This window comes from Sardina pilchardus, chromosome 16 (assembly GCF_963854185.1).
Source record: "Sardina pilchardus chromosome 16, fSarPil1.1, whole genome shotgun sequence".
NCBI lineage: Eukaryota > Metazoa > Chordata > Actinopteri > Clupeiformes > Clupeidae > Sardina > Sardina pilchardus.
Window position 1 is genome coordinate 2,958,329 of NC_085009.1, and position 12,500 is coordinate 2,970,828.

A 12,500-nucleotide genomic window follows, 5' to 3' on the forward strand; every position below is an offset into this window, starting at 1 on the left:
TATGAAAATGGTTAGTATTTGTGTGCGCTTATCAGTTTATGTGTGTTGTCGTGTGACAGTTGTGTGATGACGTGCATATTTGTGTTTGCATGTGTGTGTGTGTGTGTGTGTTGTATGTATTTCAAGGTTATAGTACCCTTTTTAAATAAATCATGTACAGCCAATAAAGGAATATTGGTCTGCCGAGCGTGGTTCTGTATGTGTGTGCTTAAAATGGCAACTTAATGTCCCAACCTAACTCCTGATATGCCTATGGATCCACTGAGCATAAATGGATTATGGGAAACGTAGTCCTGTAGCGAGGCAGCGATGTACATATGTCGGTAGTGTGAGTTCTGTGAGTGTGCGTGTGTGTGTGAGTATGTCTTGTGTTTTTTTGTTGCCCTGATAAAGATGAGTGTTAAAGCCCCTTTAAGAGTCATACAGTCCAACACACATTTCTATGTACAGAATTAGCATCGTCATCATCTTCATCGTCATCATCCAGACATTTACAAACTCATCGTGCTATACAAGATTAAAAAAAAAAACAACCTCTGGCTCTCTCCATCTTTGTCCCTCTCTCATTCCCCACCTCACACTCCCTCAGCTGCAGTCAAGAAGCAAAAATTATAAATAAATTAATAAATACATTTTCCAAAAAAATAAATAACACTCGTCAATAAATAAGGTCTACCTCTACTAGGTCTACCTCCTCTCCTACTCTCCAGGCCTTTTAACTCATAAAAACAAATTCATAAAGAAAGTTCCAAACGAAACAATATTTTGCACCAAAACCTACCAGATCACTCATACACTCAACATAATGTTCCCTCGCCCCACCCAACAAGTAAATATTACATCTCATTAACATAATATGTCATACGTCATAATTTCAGGATATTTTCATCTGTAATACTCTAGTTTTGTAGATTAAATTTGTAGAACGAAAAGAATGAGCAGTTTTTGCATTCCTCTATGGAGGTGTGCGTGTGCACACCTCCATATTCCACTCTCCCTACTCCTGTCTTTCTCTCGCTTGTTTATTTCACCTCTCTTTTCCTTCGCTCTTTCTCTCTGTCCCTTCTTTTCTGTCCCTCCCTGTCTAGTGTGTAAACAATAGCCCTACACAAAATCATCTGGATGGAAAAACTGGGAGCTTGCTTGAACACACGCACGCACACATGCACGCACACACGCACACACACGCACACACACACACACACACACACACACAAACACACACCACACCGAAGGAAGTGGAAGGGAAGAGAAGTGCTGAGGACATTAGTAGAAAGGCCAAGTGTGTGTGTGTGTCTGTGTGTCTGTGTGTGTGTATGTATATCGTGGAGAGTGTGTTACTGTGTGTGTGTGTGTCTGTGTGTGTGTGTTAGGTCTAGAGGGAGAGAGTCTCAGTAAAGTGCACTGTGCTCCTCTGATGTCATATTGCCTCTCGCCTTTTCCAGCTGGACTCTTTTCACCTCTCCAGGCCACCGTACCCTCCCAGGATTCCTTCATTCACTTTTGAGAGAGCACCAAGACCCTCCTCAAAGACTGTACAAAAGATGCACACACCCAACCACACACACACACACACACAGGCACTCTCACTCACACACACTGCAAATATATATATATATGTTTTTTTTCTGCATTTGAATTCAAATACATACATCAAATATATGAGAATCTACAAAGGGCTATATGCACATACACACGCATACAGTACACACACTCTCTCTCTCACACACACACATCATCAGAGAAGTCTTCGTACTTGTCTGTCCTTGCTGTTGGTCACCTCTCTTCAGTTCACAGACATAGACTTGTAGTGTGTGTGTGTGTGTGTGTGTGTGTGTGTGTGTGTGTGTGAATAAAAGTATTTGTATGAGAGTGTGCTGCTATGTAAGTATTTTTGTGAACGTGTATGTGTGTGTGTGTGCGCGCGCGTTTGTGTGTGTGTGTGTGTGTGTGTGTACGCTGGCATGTAGCATATAACCATTTTTACGCGTGTACGTGTGTTTCGGCCAGCTCACACACACTCTCCAACACAAAGTCTTCTCCCTCCTGCAGTCCTTCTGATCTTCCTGTTTAATCCAGACTCCCACAGTGTGTACACAGAGCTCCGTCGCCCCTCCTCTTCCTCCTCTTCCTCCTCTTCCTCCTCGGGCGCCGGCCGCTCCTCTCTCCTTGGTCACATCAGGTCTTCAGATGCGTGTCCCTCTGTCAGAATGTCCAGACAGAGAGATAGTTTCTGTGTCCGTTTTTTGTCCAAACTGGACCAGGGGGGGACGGTGCCAAGTGGACATTCGGAGAGAAGGAGGGACGTGGTCAAGAATAAAACGAGGGAAGAGAGCGACAGAGGAAGAGAAAGAGAGAGCATCTGGAAGGCAAATAACAGACAGTCATTTCTGTCTGTGTCTCTCTCTATGACTTGTTTCCTATCGTACTTTCATTGCGTGTTCTTTCCCCACTCGCTCTCTCTCTCTCTCTCCTTCCCTCTCTCTATCCCCCTCTTCCACTCTTCCTCCCGCGTCTCCTCAGAGTCTCTCTCGCGTGGGCACCCAGATGTAAGGCCCTGATTGGTCCTCGATCACCGATTTGATGCGGTGGTAGATCTCCTCGAAGCTCTCGCCCTCCACAATGGCTGCACAGAAACACATACAGGGGCATTCACATTAACATTAACAACGTGTGTGAGAATGAGTGCATGTGTGAGTATGTGTGTGTATGAGAGTGAGTAAGTCAAGTGAGTGTGAGTAAGTCAAGTGAGTGCGAGTTTAGGTTTTCTTTAGTGTATCAAATGAGTTTGTTTGTGTGTGTGTGTGAGTGTGTGTGTGTGTGTGTGTCTGTACCTGTGAAACACTCGATGAAGTCTTGCTCCAGCTTGATGGCACGGTCCAGAGCTCTCCTCGCCTGTTCCTCTGTCAGACGCTTATTAATGTCCCTTAAAGCAACACACACACACACATACAGCATATAGATTTATTAATGTCCCTTAATGCAACACACACACACACATACAGCATATAGACTTATTAATGTCCCTTAATGCAACACACACACATACACATACAGCATAGCCTTATTAATGTCCCTTAATGCAACACACACACACACATACAGCATAGCCTTATTAATGTCCCTTAATGCAACACACACATACACACAGCATATAGACTTATTAATGTCCCTTAATGCAACACACACACAACATATAGACTTCCAATGCAACACACACACACATATACAACATATAGACTTATTATGTCCCTTAATGCAACACACACACATATACAACATTATAGACTTCCCATTGCCACCATTAGATTGCTGATTAGCTGCTGATTCAGTCATTGCAACACACTGCATCTAAGATGTACACACTGCAAACACCAGATGGCGCTAGTGCATGGCATCAGACTACACAATGTACAAGTTCCATTCAATATTTCCAAGATTCATTCCATATAGTCAGAGTTTTACTTCATATATTCAAGGACCACTCACAATGTTAAGACTTTCAATACGGTCAATCTCAAGATTCATTCCCTATGGTCTAATCACTACATCTGAGTGTGCCTTCTCTCACAAACATACAGTATGTGACCCTGCAAAGCGAAAACCAGTCGCTTTGGTAAAATGTACAAAAATATGTTATTGTTCTAACATGGACGGCCATAAACTTAGCTTTCCAACGATATGTATATCGAGGGCATTACACAAACTATCGCTGAGATAACCGCATCCAAAGTTGACATGGGTCTCCCGTCACGATATGCCAGAAGAGGAGAAATCACCTTTTTAAGCAGCATGGACAACGGGAATGACTGCTAATGTGTTGCATCTTCACCGGGTTTAACAGTCAACACGTACTGTATGTTTTCCCGTGAAATGAGTTCACGATATGAAACTGTAGACTGTATACTGTCGAATTATGCGAAAACGTGAAATTTTAACCCGGAAGTTTGTTTATTGTGGATTTTCTCAAAAAAAAGGGTCACATATGAGCCTGGCTACTTAGTGCTGCGGTCATTCAAGCTGCAGATGTGGCCCCTAGAGACCTGCGTATGAGACCTGGTGATGCAACCGCTCTCTCCTGCTACATACATCAGTGTAGTATCAGTGGTAGGATGCCTTACTATGGCTGACCCATGGACACACACACACACATACACGCACACGCACCCGCACGCGCACGCACACACACACACACACACACACACACACACACACACACACACACACACACACACACACACACTGGTGATGCTTACAGTATATTCTCCAGGGAGGTGGGTCTGATGAAGATGGCGATGGGATGGAGCTGCGCGGCCTGCAGTCTCCTGATGGCGTTAGCAGACACGTCCAGAATACAGTGCTTCCCTTGCTGGAGAGAGACACACAGAGAGAACTACATTTATACGGCACCTATCTGTAACATCACACACACACACACACATGCACACACACGCACACGCACACGCACACGCCCACGCACACGCACACACACTCACTCACCAGTTTGCTTGCTCATTTTGGATGCATATCTATTTGCCATGTACTGTCTTCCAAGCATTCTTCATGAAAAGTTATGTCAAAATGTTCTGCTTTGGCAATGCAAAAATATTTGAATTTAAATTAATTTAATTCAATTTAATTCAATTTAATTTAATTTAATTTAATTTAATTTAATTTAATTTAATTGAGAGAGAGAGAGAGAGAGAGAGAGAGAGAGAGAGAGAGAGAGACCCGCATTGCTGTATCTAGCTTCTCTCTTCTCTTTCTTTTGTGATACTACTGTGCTATTTCTAACACTAGCTTTGGCAACAGTATGCTAATAAAGCACCTATACGTGTGTAAATGTGCACGTGTGTGTGTGTGTGTGTGTGTGTGTGTGTGTGTGTGAGTTACCTGCTCAGCCACCTCCCTGACGCTCTGCACGCTGGTGCCGTACAGGTGGCTGTTGTACTGGCCCGCCTCGATGAAGCGGTGGCTCTGGATGTCCTTCTCCATCTGTTCCCGCGACGACACAAAGTGGTAGTCCCGCCCGTCCACCTCGTAATCCCTCTTCGGCCGAGTCGTGTCTGGACGAGAGACAGAGAGAGAGAACGTTTAATACTCCCACATTCTACCTCTCACTGGTACACACCATCACACTATTAAATATAAGTATATACTTATACACCCTCACACTACTAAATGATTACAACACTCCACAACAAGCCTACAAGGCCGGTCCACCAACTAAACAAGACCCCTTACCACACATATACACCCACACACCTTTAGACTCATATTCCCCTGAACACATCAACCCACCCCCCATCCACTAAACAGAGAGGGAGAACGAAAGAGAGAGAGATAGAGAGATAGAGAGATAGCGAGATGGAGAGAGGGAGAGAGAAAGAGAGAGAGAGAGACAGACAGAGTAATGGCCATTTTTTGGTGCAGTGATGGTCCAAAATGGTGATGTGTGTGTAAGGGTGTCTTGAGTTGCTATGGCAACAGGTCAAACGTGCGGTCAGCTCTGCTGCAGCTGTGGTCACTCACGCGGGACACAGGAGCCGAACTTGTCGGGGAACTCGGACAGCAGGTCGTCGTTGACACGGTCCTTAGTGGGGCCCAGGATGATGATGGGGCGTGCATAGTGCACTGAAACACACACACACACACGGCATTATAGAAACAGCACACACACACGCACACACGCACGTACGCACGCACGCACGCACGCACGCACGCACGCACGCACGCACGCACGCACGCACGCACGCACACACACACACACACTACAAGTCTATATGTCAACAAAGTTCTGGCCACTGACAAAACATCATTGTGTTGTTTCACAAACTTTCATTCAAACATTACATTCATTGCTGCATTTAAAATAAGTACATATACTGACAACATATATGTACTGTAGCTATATTGGAAGGATTAAATATATCTAAATGACATAAAAGGAATACAATATAAATAGGAATAGGACTATAAATCAAGTCATTAGTAAATAAACACATGGGTATATGACAGTATTGTTACAGAACTAGCAAAGATGCCTCTCCTCACCTTCTATTTGAGTGACTGCCTCATAGCTCTGGATGTAGTCATCTCTCCCTATGTAAAAACATACACACATGGCACATTTACAGTTCAATACACACACACAATCCTGATACAGAGATAGGCATAATCTAGTTTAAAATATCAGGAAGGCTTAGTAGATGAAGGTGTATAAGGTAGACAAGTGTATTAGTGGGGGTGTGTCTATGTTGGTGTGTGTGTCTCGTTTTTTACAAACCTAGGCTTGCCCGTTCTTTGGACTTTCGAGACCATTCCTTCCTCTCCACTCTACAAACAAGGCGGATAAAAATCGTTTGAGTAAACAGGAGCTGGGATAGACACATCACGCGTGTGGACACAGAGCCATTACACTGCACAAGTCTACACACATAATCTCAGTCAACACGCGGCCATGGCTGTGTCAACACACACACAGACACGCGCAAACAAAAACAAATAGCTCAGTCACATATGAGCATTCACATTCACAGTTACACAAACTAACTTTCTCTCTCTATCTCTCTGTACCTCTTTCACTCTCTCACATGCTCTCTCTGTCTCTCTCTCACACACACACACATAAAACTCTCTCACACTCACAAACACACTCACACACACCCACCCACCCACGCACACGCACACGCACACGCACACGCACACGCACACGCACACACACACACACGCACACACACACAAAACAAACATATCCATAACGTTATGAGTAAAGCGCAGGTAAAGGCAGGCCAAAGCTGCAGCAGACGCACCTCCTCTTGCTGGGGACGTATCCGGCCTCCTCCAGCTCCCCGTGGGGGCTGAGACGCCGCGCCTGCCACCAGTCCTCATCAGAGCAGTCCAGCACGTGCAGCACGTCACCGAAGCTGAAGCCCAGCGCCTGGCTCAGGAAGCCACAGTCCGCCGTCTTATCGTACTCAAACAGAGCCCTGGAGTGGGTGTGTGTGTGTGTGTGTGTGTGTGTGTGTGTGTGTGTGTGTGTGTGTGTGTGTGTGTGTGTGTGTGTGTGTGTGTGTGTGTGTGTGTGTGTGTGTGTGTGTGTGTGTGTGTGTGGTGGGGGTGGGGGGGGGGGGGCGGGGGAGAAACAGAGTGAAAAAGAGAGTGAGAGTGACAGAGTGAAAGAGCAGGAGACCGAAGGAGAGAGAGAAGGAGGAAAGAGCGAGGGAGGGTGAATGAGAAGAGAGATGAGTCAGAAAGAGAGAGAGGGGAAGGAGAGACTGTGACTTGTTGTGTGTCACGTAACATCTCTGACGTTTTAAGTGACTCGATTTACTGACGCAATCATAATGGGAGAGACATTAAATTTCAATTAAAAAACTGAAAACCCTCTCGGATTGGAGCATACAGTTGGAGATTACGTGAAAAGCTTCTGTGATTGGAGCTTAGAAGTGTATTTAATGTAAAAGCTTCTGTGATTGGAGCTTAGACGTATATTTAATGTAAAAGCCTGGTCCACGAAGTGAGGGCATCGTAGCGGACTCGTACCTGATGTAAAAGCTTCTCTGATTGGACCGTAATGATGTAGTGGACTCCTACCTGATGTAAAAGCTTCTCTGATTGGACCGTAATGATGTTGTGGCTGATCCCATGCTGCTGTTCATCAGCTGTTCCCTCAAGTCGTGGATCTTCGCCTCAAACCGACTGTACTCTACAGCCACAAATAAACACAAAACAAAACATCAAATCCATGGCAGCACATACAGCTATTAAATACTTACAGCAATAGCTACGTGAATAGTTTGAGTGATAAGTGAGCAAGAAGTGTCTCTTCATTCTAAATGTCAGTGTTCTACCAAAGATGGAAGTGTGAGTCCATTAACTGCTATAGCTACACTAGCCACGGTCTGTAAACAGCAAGAGCACTGATGTGTGTGTGCTGCACTGTGTTGGGCCTGGATGGCCTTAATGCTTATTTAATAGGATATAGGAGCCGCCATTAAAAGCCTGGGGCCCTCTAAAGTGGACAATGATGCTTTGTGCCTTTTGGTCTATCCGTGTACAGTGGTCTACAGTGGCTTTAAATAGGCTGCCTGTGTCATGCTCTAGCAAGATGTGAATTCTAATTAATCACACTGATGGGTTGGATCGACATATAGGAATCCATCTGACCGGGAGACATCTGGTCATTGTGTATTAGGTTTTACTAGGGAACCTTAACAGCTTTTTACTGCATATCGCTGGTCTCTGTTATACAACTTTAACGTCTTTAACTGCATATTGCTCTAGTCCCTATGAAACACCTTGATTCAATTTCCATTGTTATTGTCGCTATATAAATAGAATTGAACTGAATGATCATGATGGTGGCCATAAGTGGTCAGCGCTGTGTAGTGGACTGCACTGTGTAGGTGCTACCTTCAGGTCTGTACTGCGCGATGATGGTCACTGTCTGGCCGGCATTCTTCAGTGCTGCAGCCGCCTGCTCGTGAGTTGCATGCCTAAGATCCACCCCATTCACCTGCAGGGAGATGGAGTGAGAGACAGAGAGACGGAGAGAAAGAGAGAGAGAAGGGGGACGGAGAGTTATTGAAAGAGAAAGAGAGAGAGAAAGAGGAAGGAGACGAGGACAGAGAGAGGGAATTAAAAAGACGGAAGATAAAAAATTCAAGAGAAAGAGACAGAGAGAGACGGGAGGTGAGAGTGAGAGAGCGGAGGGGGGGGTGGTGAGAGGGGGAGAGAGATGGAGAGAACGGGAGAGGGATGGAGAGCAAAAGACAGAGGGATAGAGAGGGAGTGAGAAGAGGACAAGTCTGGAGTGGATAAAAACACAGTGCCTAGACAGCAGGCTGTGTTTCAGGACAGGGTCAGGCCATTACCCCGCCCGAGACTCCCTGTCCTGCCCACACCCTGCTCTCTGGCCGCGGGACACAGAGAGGGTGAGAGAGGGATATGAGGGAGGTCAGGGAGGAGGGAGGGAGAGAGAGATAGAACATGGTGGAGGAGAGAGTACCCTGCTATGACGTCCCGCTATAAGAGCAGACGGAATGAGAGATGAAAGTGGTGGAGACTCCCAGGGTGGAGCAGACTGAGCCAAATGTGAGAAGTAAGAGGTGGAGGTGATGGGGGTAAGGATGGGGGCTCTCTGGCTTGGATAGCATAGGGAGGGAGAGGGAGGGGGAGGGGGTGGGGGAGGTGCCATAGAGGCCATGGCTCCCATCCTCTTTGATCATGAGAACAGACCGTATCAGAGACATGCTGTAGGTGACGGGGATGACTGAGGGCAGTGATGGAGGTGACGAAGGCTATCATGCTGGATGGAGGAGAGAGGGAGGTGATGGAGCTTATGGAAGGGAGGGAGGAGAATGGGTTAGTGGAGATCTGGATCGATCTGGATCAGGAGAACAGATGGAAAGAGAGAGAGAGAGAGAGAGAGAGAGAGAGGAGGGGGTCTGAGAAAGAGAGATGGACACTCCACGATCCCCATCCTCTCTGGCTTGGACAACAGGAGGTGATGGGGTTGAGGGTTGAGGGTTGAGGAAAGCGTCCTGCTCTCCAGCTGGGGACACAGAGGGGTGAGAGAGACAGGTGACGGGGTGACGGGGGTGACGGGGGTGACGGGGGTGACGGGGGTGACGGGGGTGACGGGGGTGAGGTGGGCCAGACGAGACTCACGCTGAGGATCTGGTCGCCCTTGCGCAGCTCCCCGCTCAGGTCGGCCGGTCCCCCTGCCAGGATGAAGGAGATGAAGATGCCCTCGCCATCCTCACCGCCCACTATGTTGAAGCCCAGGCCCGTGGAGCCCCGATGGATCAGCACACGCCGCGGCTCCCTGAGAACCAACGACAGAGAGACGGAGACAGACAGAGACGAAGACAGAGACAGAGACAGATAGAGAGAGAGACAGAGAGACAGAGAGAGACGAAGACAGAGACAGAGGCAGATAGAGAGAGAGAGACAGAGACAGAGACAGAGAGAGAGACAGAGAGAGACAGAGACGAAGACAGAGACAGAGGTTTAATAGTCCTTTAGATTTTAAACCCAGTATCTTGCTCACACACATAAATACTCTACAATATTCCACTGGCAACAGTAGAACACCGGACTAAACACCGTATTGAAAAAAGAGTGAAAGAGAGGGTTCAGTGGAGAGAGAGAGAGAGAGAGAGATGCAGTTGGACTAGCGTCAGGGATGCTAACTCACCTGGGGATGTCGTCTTCTCCCATGAGGCCCTTGGGGATGGGCGAGTAGCGGCGCGGCGTGGTGGGAGAGAGGGTTTGTGGGTAATCAGAGGTCAGGTAGTTGGGGTGGCCCATGTCGTCCATATGTGGAGAGTACGCTGTACAGAAACATAATCAATTCATTCATCAATAATAATTACTGTTTTTATGAAAGCAATCTATTGAATGAGCAACAAGCTTTTCAATGGTACTGCACTTAATGTTTGATTTGTGTTGAACAAGCCGTGTTTGCGTTCAAAGTGGCAGTACTCACAGGTGATATCTGGGGGGTTGTAGGCGTCCCCAGGGTAGAGGTGGGGGGCCTTGGCTACCCTCAGGTAGACCACCTCCGCTGTGTTCTTCAGCGCCGCCACAGCGTCCTCATGCATCACGTCCTCTAACGACACATTATTCACCTACACACACACACACACACACACACACACACACACACACACACACACACACACACACACACACACACACACACACACACACACACAGTCTATTATATCATATTGTACAATACAATATCTTGAATGAATACACTAATACCTGACTACACACCCCATGCACATCCCAAATACATGAGTGCACAACTTTAGATATACAGTACTATAGGGATTGCTGAACTGCCAATGAAATAACTACTCCTACATAAAGACCACTGGCTGCAGTTTTGGTAATGACCACCAGAGTGCGCTACGGGTCCATGTGAAGCCAGTCTGCACTAGGTTCTCATGAGAAGGAGTCTCATGTGTTTCTCCGGGCTTAAGAAGCCTGGCTGGGTCGTCCACAGAGAGAGAGTAGAGGGCTGCCTCGCTCAGTCTAATTAAGGCAGAACCACTCTGCTTCAGTTCACAGCCGCAATGGGGATTCATTTTGTGATGACTGGATTTGTGTGTGTGTGTGTGTGTGTGTTGGGGTAGGGGGTGAAAATGTATGTAAGAGCAGTTAAAGAGTTCCTATCTCATTTGAAGGTATTCAATACATGTAAGGTACTACATTGTGAACGGAGAGTAAACAGCTCCGTTGCCAGTCCTCTAACACCTCACACTGTGCCTCCTCTATGCTATAACCACCCATACAACCCTCATGGCACAGTCAGCACTTCTCTCCACCCTAATGGAGTTTGCAGTGCCCACAACTGAATGGTCTCATTCAATCACACGCGCAGTTGAAATGAATCAATCACGGAGGACATTAAAAGGAATAAAACTTTAAGGAATCAGACAATACTATAGGACATGCTAATACGATGCCATCAAACACAGACAATGCAGGACAATAATTCCACTGCACTATCACAATAGCCTACTTGAGCCATGTGTGCAGCTATGACAAATACATTGAAAAGTCAAGCATCTAACTAGGCTACATAAGGAGGTGGATGACGTGGGGAAAAAAAGCTAAAGTATGCCATTTAAAGGTTATCAAAAATCATGCTTGCTTTTGACATGGTCCAAATAAGCACAGCTGGTGCATTGCCTTGAGTGCTGATTACATTGCTTCCGAAGGCCTCTCCTCGGCATGCGTTTAACTGCAGTCTAGGGTACACCTGCTCTGCTTTAGAGGCGGATCGGTTTCACCGCAGAAACGACGTGTGCTGCCACCTGTGATTTTGACACACACACTCTGGAATCCCTAATCACTGTTAATGGTCCTCCTCCCACGTCCTTGCACCAAAGCCCAAACTTTCTCCTGACCTTCCCATGAATGCATATGCATGAGTGAGAAAAGCACAGTGGGATGCAGGAGGCCCCTTCATTCATATGCGCTCCGTTTCACCGCTATCACACCCATATCAGGCTTTAATGGGCAAATCAAATGTCAGAAATGGGCCGTGATGAGTCTGTGTGTGAGAGCCTGCGTGTGATTTTTGGCGTGTGGAACTCACGGCCAGTATTTTGTCCCCTATCTGTAGCCGACAGTCCTTGTGTGCCGCTCCGCCCTCGATGATCTTGGTGACGTAGATGCTGTTGTCTCCTGGAACGTGCTGGTTCCCTACACCACCAGCTATACTGAACCCCAGACCTGAAAACACACACACACACACACACACGTTCAGTACACACACAGTACATCCTATGATCAAACACTGAACTGAGAAGCATTTTTTTGTAATTAATGAGTTCATAAATTCCTTTTGACATATTAACATATAACACTGGTAATGTTGGCTTGCCTAGGGCTATGTGACCCACACGCACACAATCACACACAATCACGCACACACACACACACACACACACAAATAAACACCCACCCACACAGTCACAGGT

The 12,500-nt window shown here is 46.6% G+C and overlaps 1 protein-coding gene across 2 annotated transcripts in view; it reads right to left on the reverse strand.

The window, feature by feature from the left end:
• Positions 1-12,500, reverse strand: part of LOC134060594 (disks large homolog 4-like) — a 68,045-nt gene that overhangs the window by 272 nt on the left and 55,273 nt on the right. For both annotated transcript variants that reach the window (XM_062517334.1, XM_062517335.1), the window contains exons 7-20: positions 12,116-12,252; positions 10,493-10,634; positions 10,202-10,337; positions 9,673-9,829; positions 8,416-8,518; positions 7,597-7,708; positions 6,813-6,989; positions 6,287-6,336; positions 6,055-6,102; positions 5,533-5,634; positions 4,894-5,066; positions 4,257-4,369; positions 2,835-2,926; positions 1-2,626 (exon numbers count right to left, since the gene is read on the reverse strand). The exon at positions 1-2,626 is cut by the window's left edge and continues 272 nt beyond it. In XM_062517334.1, coding sequence (XP_062373318.1) covers positions 2,520-2,626; positions 2,835-2,926; positions 4,257-4,369; positions 4,894-5,066; positions 5,533-5,634; positions 6,055-6,102; positions 6,287-6,336; positions 6,813-6,989; positions 7,597-7,708; positions 8,416-8,518; positions 9,673-9,829; positions 10,202-10,337; positions 10,493-10,634; positions 12,116-12,252 — 1,649 coding nt within the window. In that variant the 3' untranslated portion in view covers positions 1-2,519. The remainder of the gene's footprint in view (positions 2,627-2,834; positions 2,927-4,256; positions 4,370-4,893; positions 5,067-5,532; positions 5,635-6,054; positions 6,103-6,286; positions 6,337-6,812; positions 6,990-7,596; positions 7,709-8,415; positions 8,519-9,672; positions 9,830-10,201; positions 10,338-10,492; positions 10,635-12,115; positions 12,253-12,500) is intronic.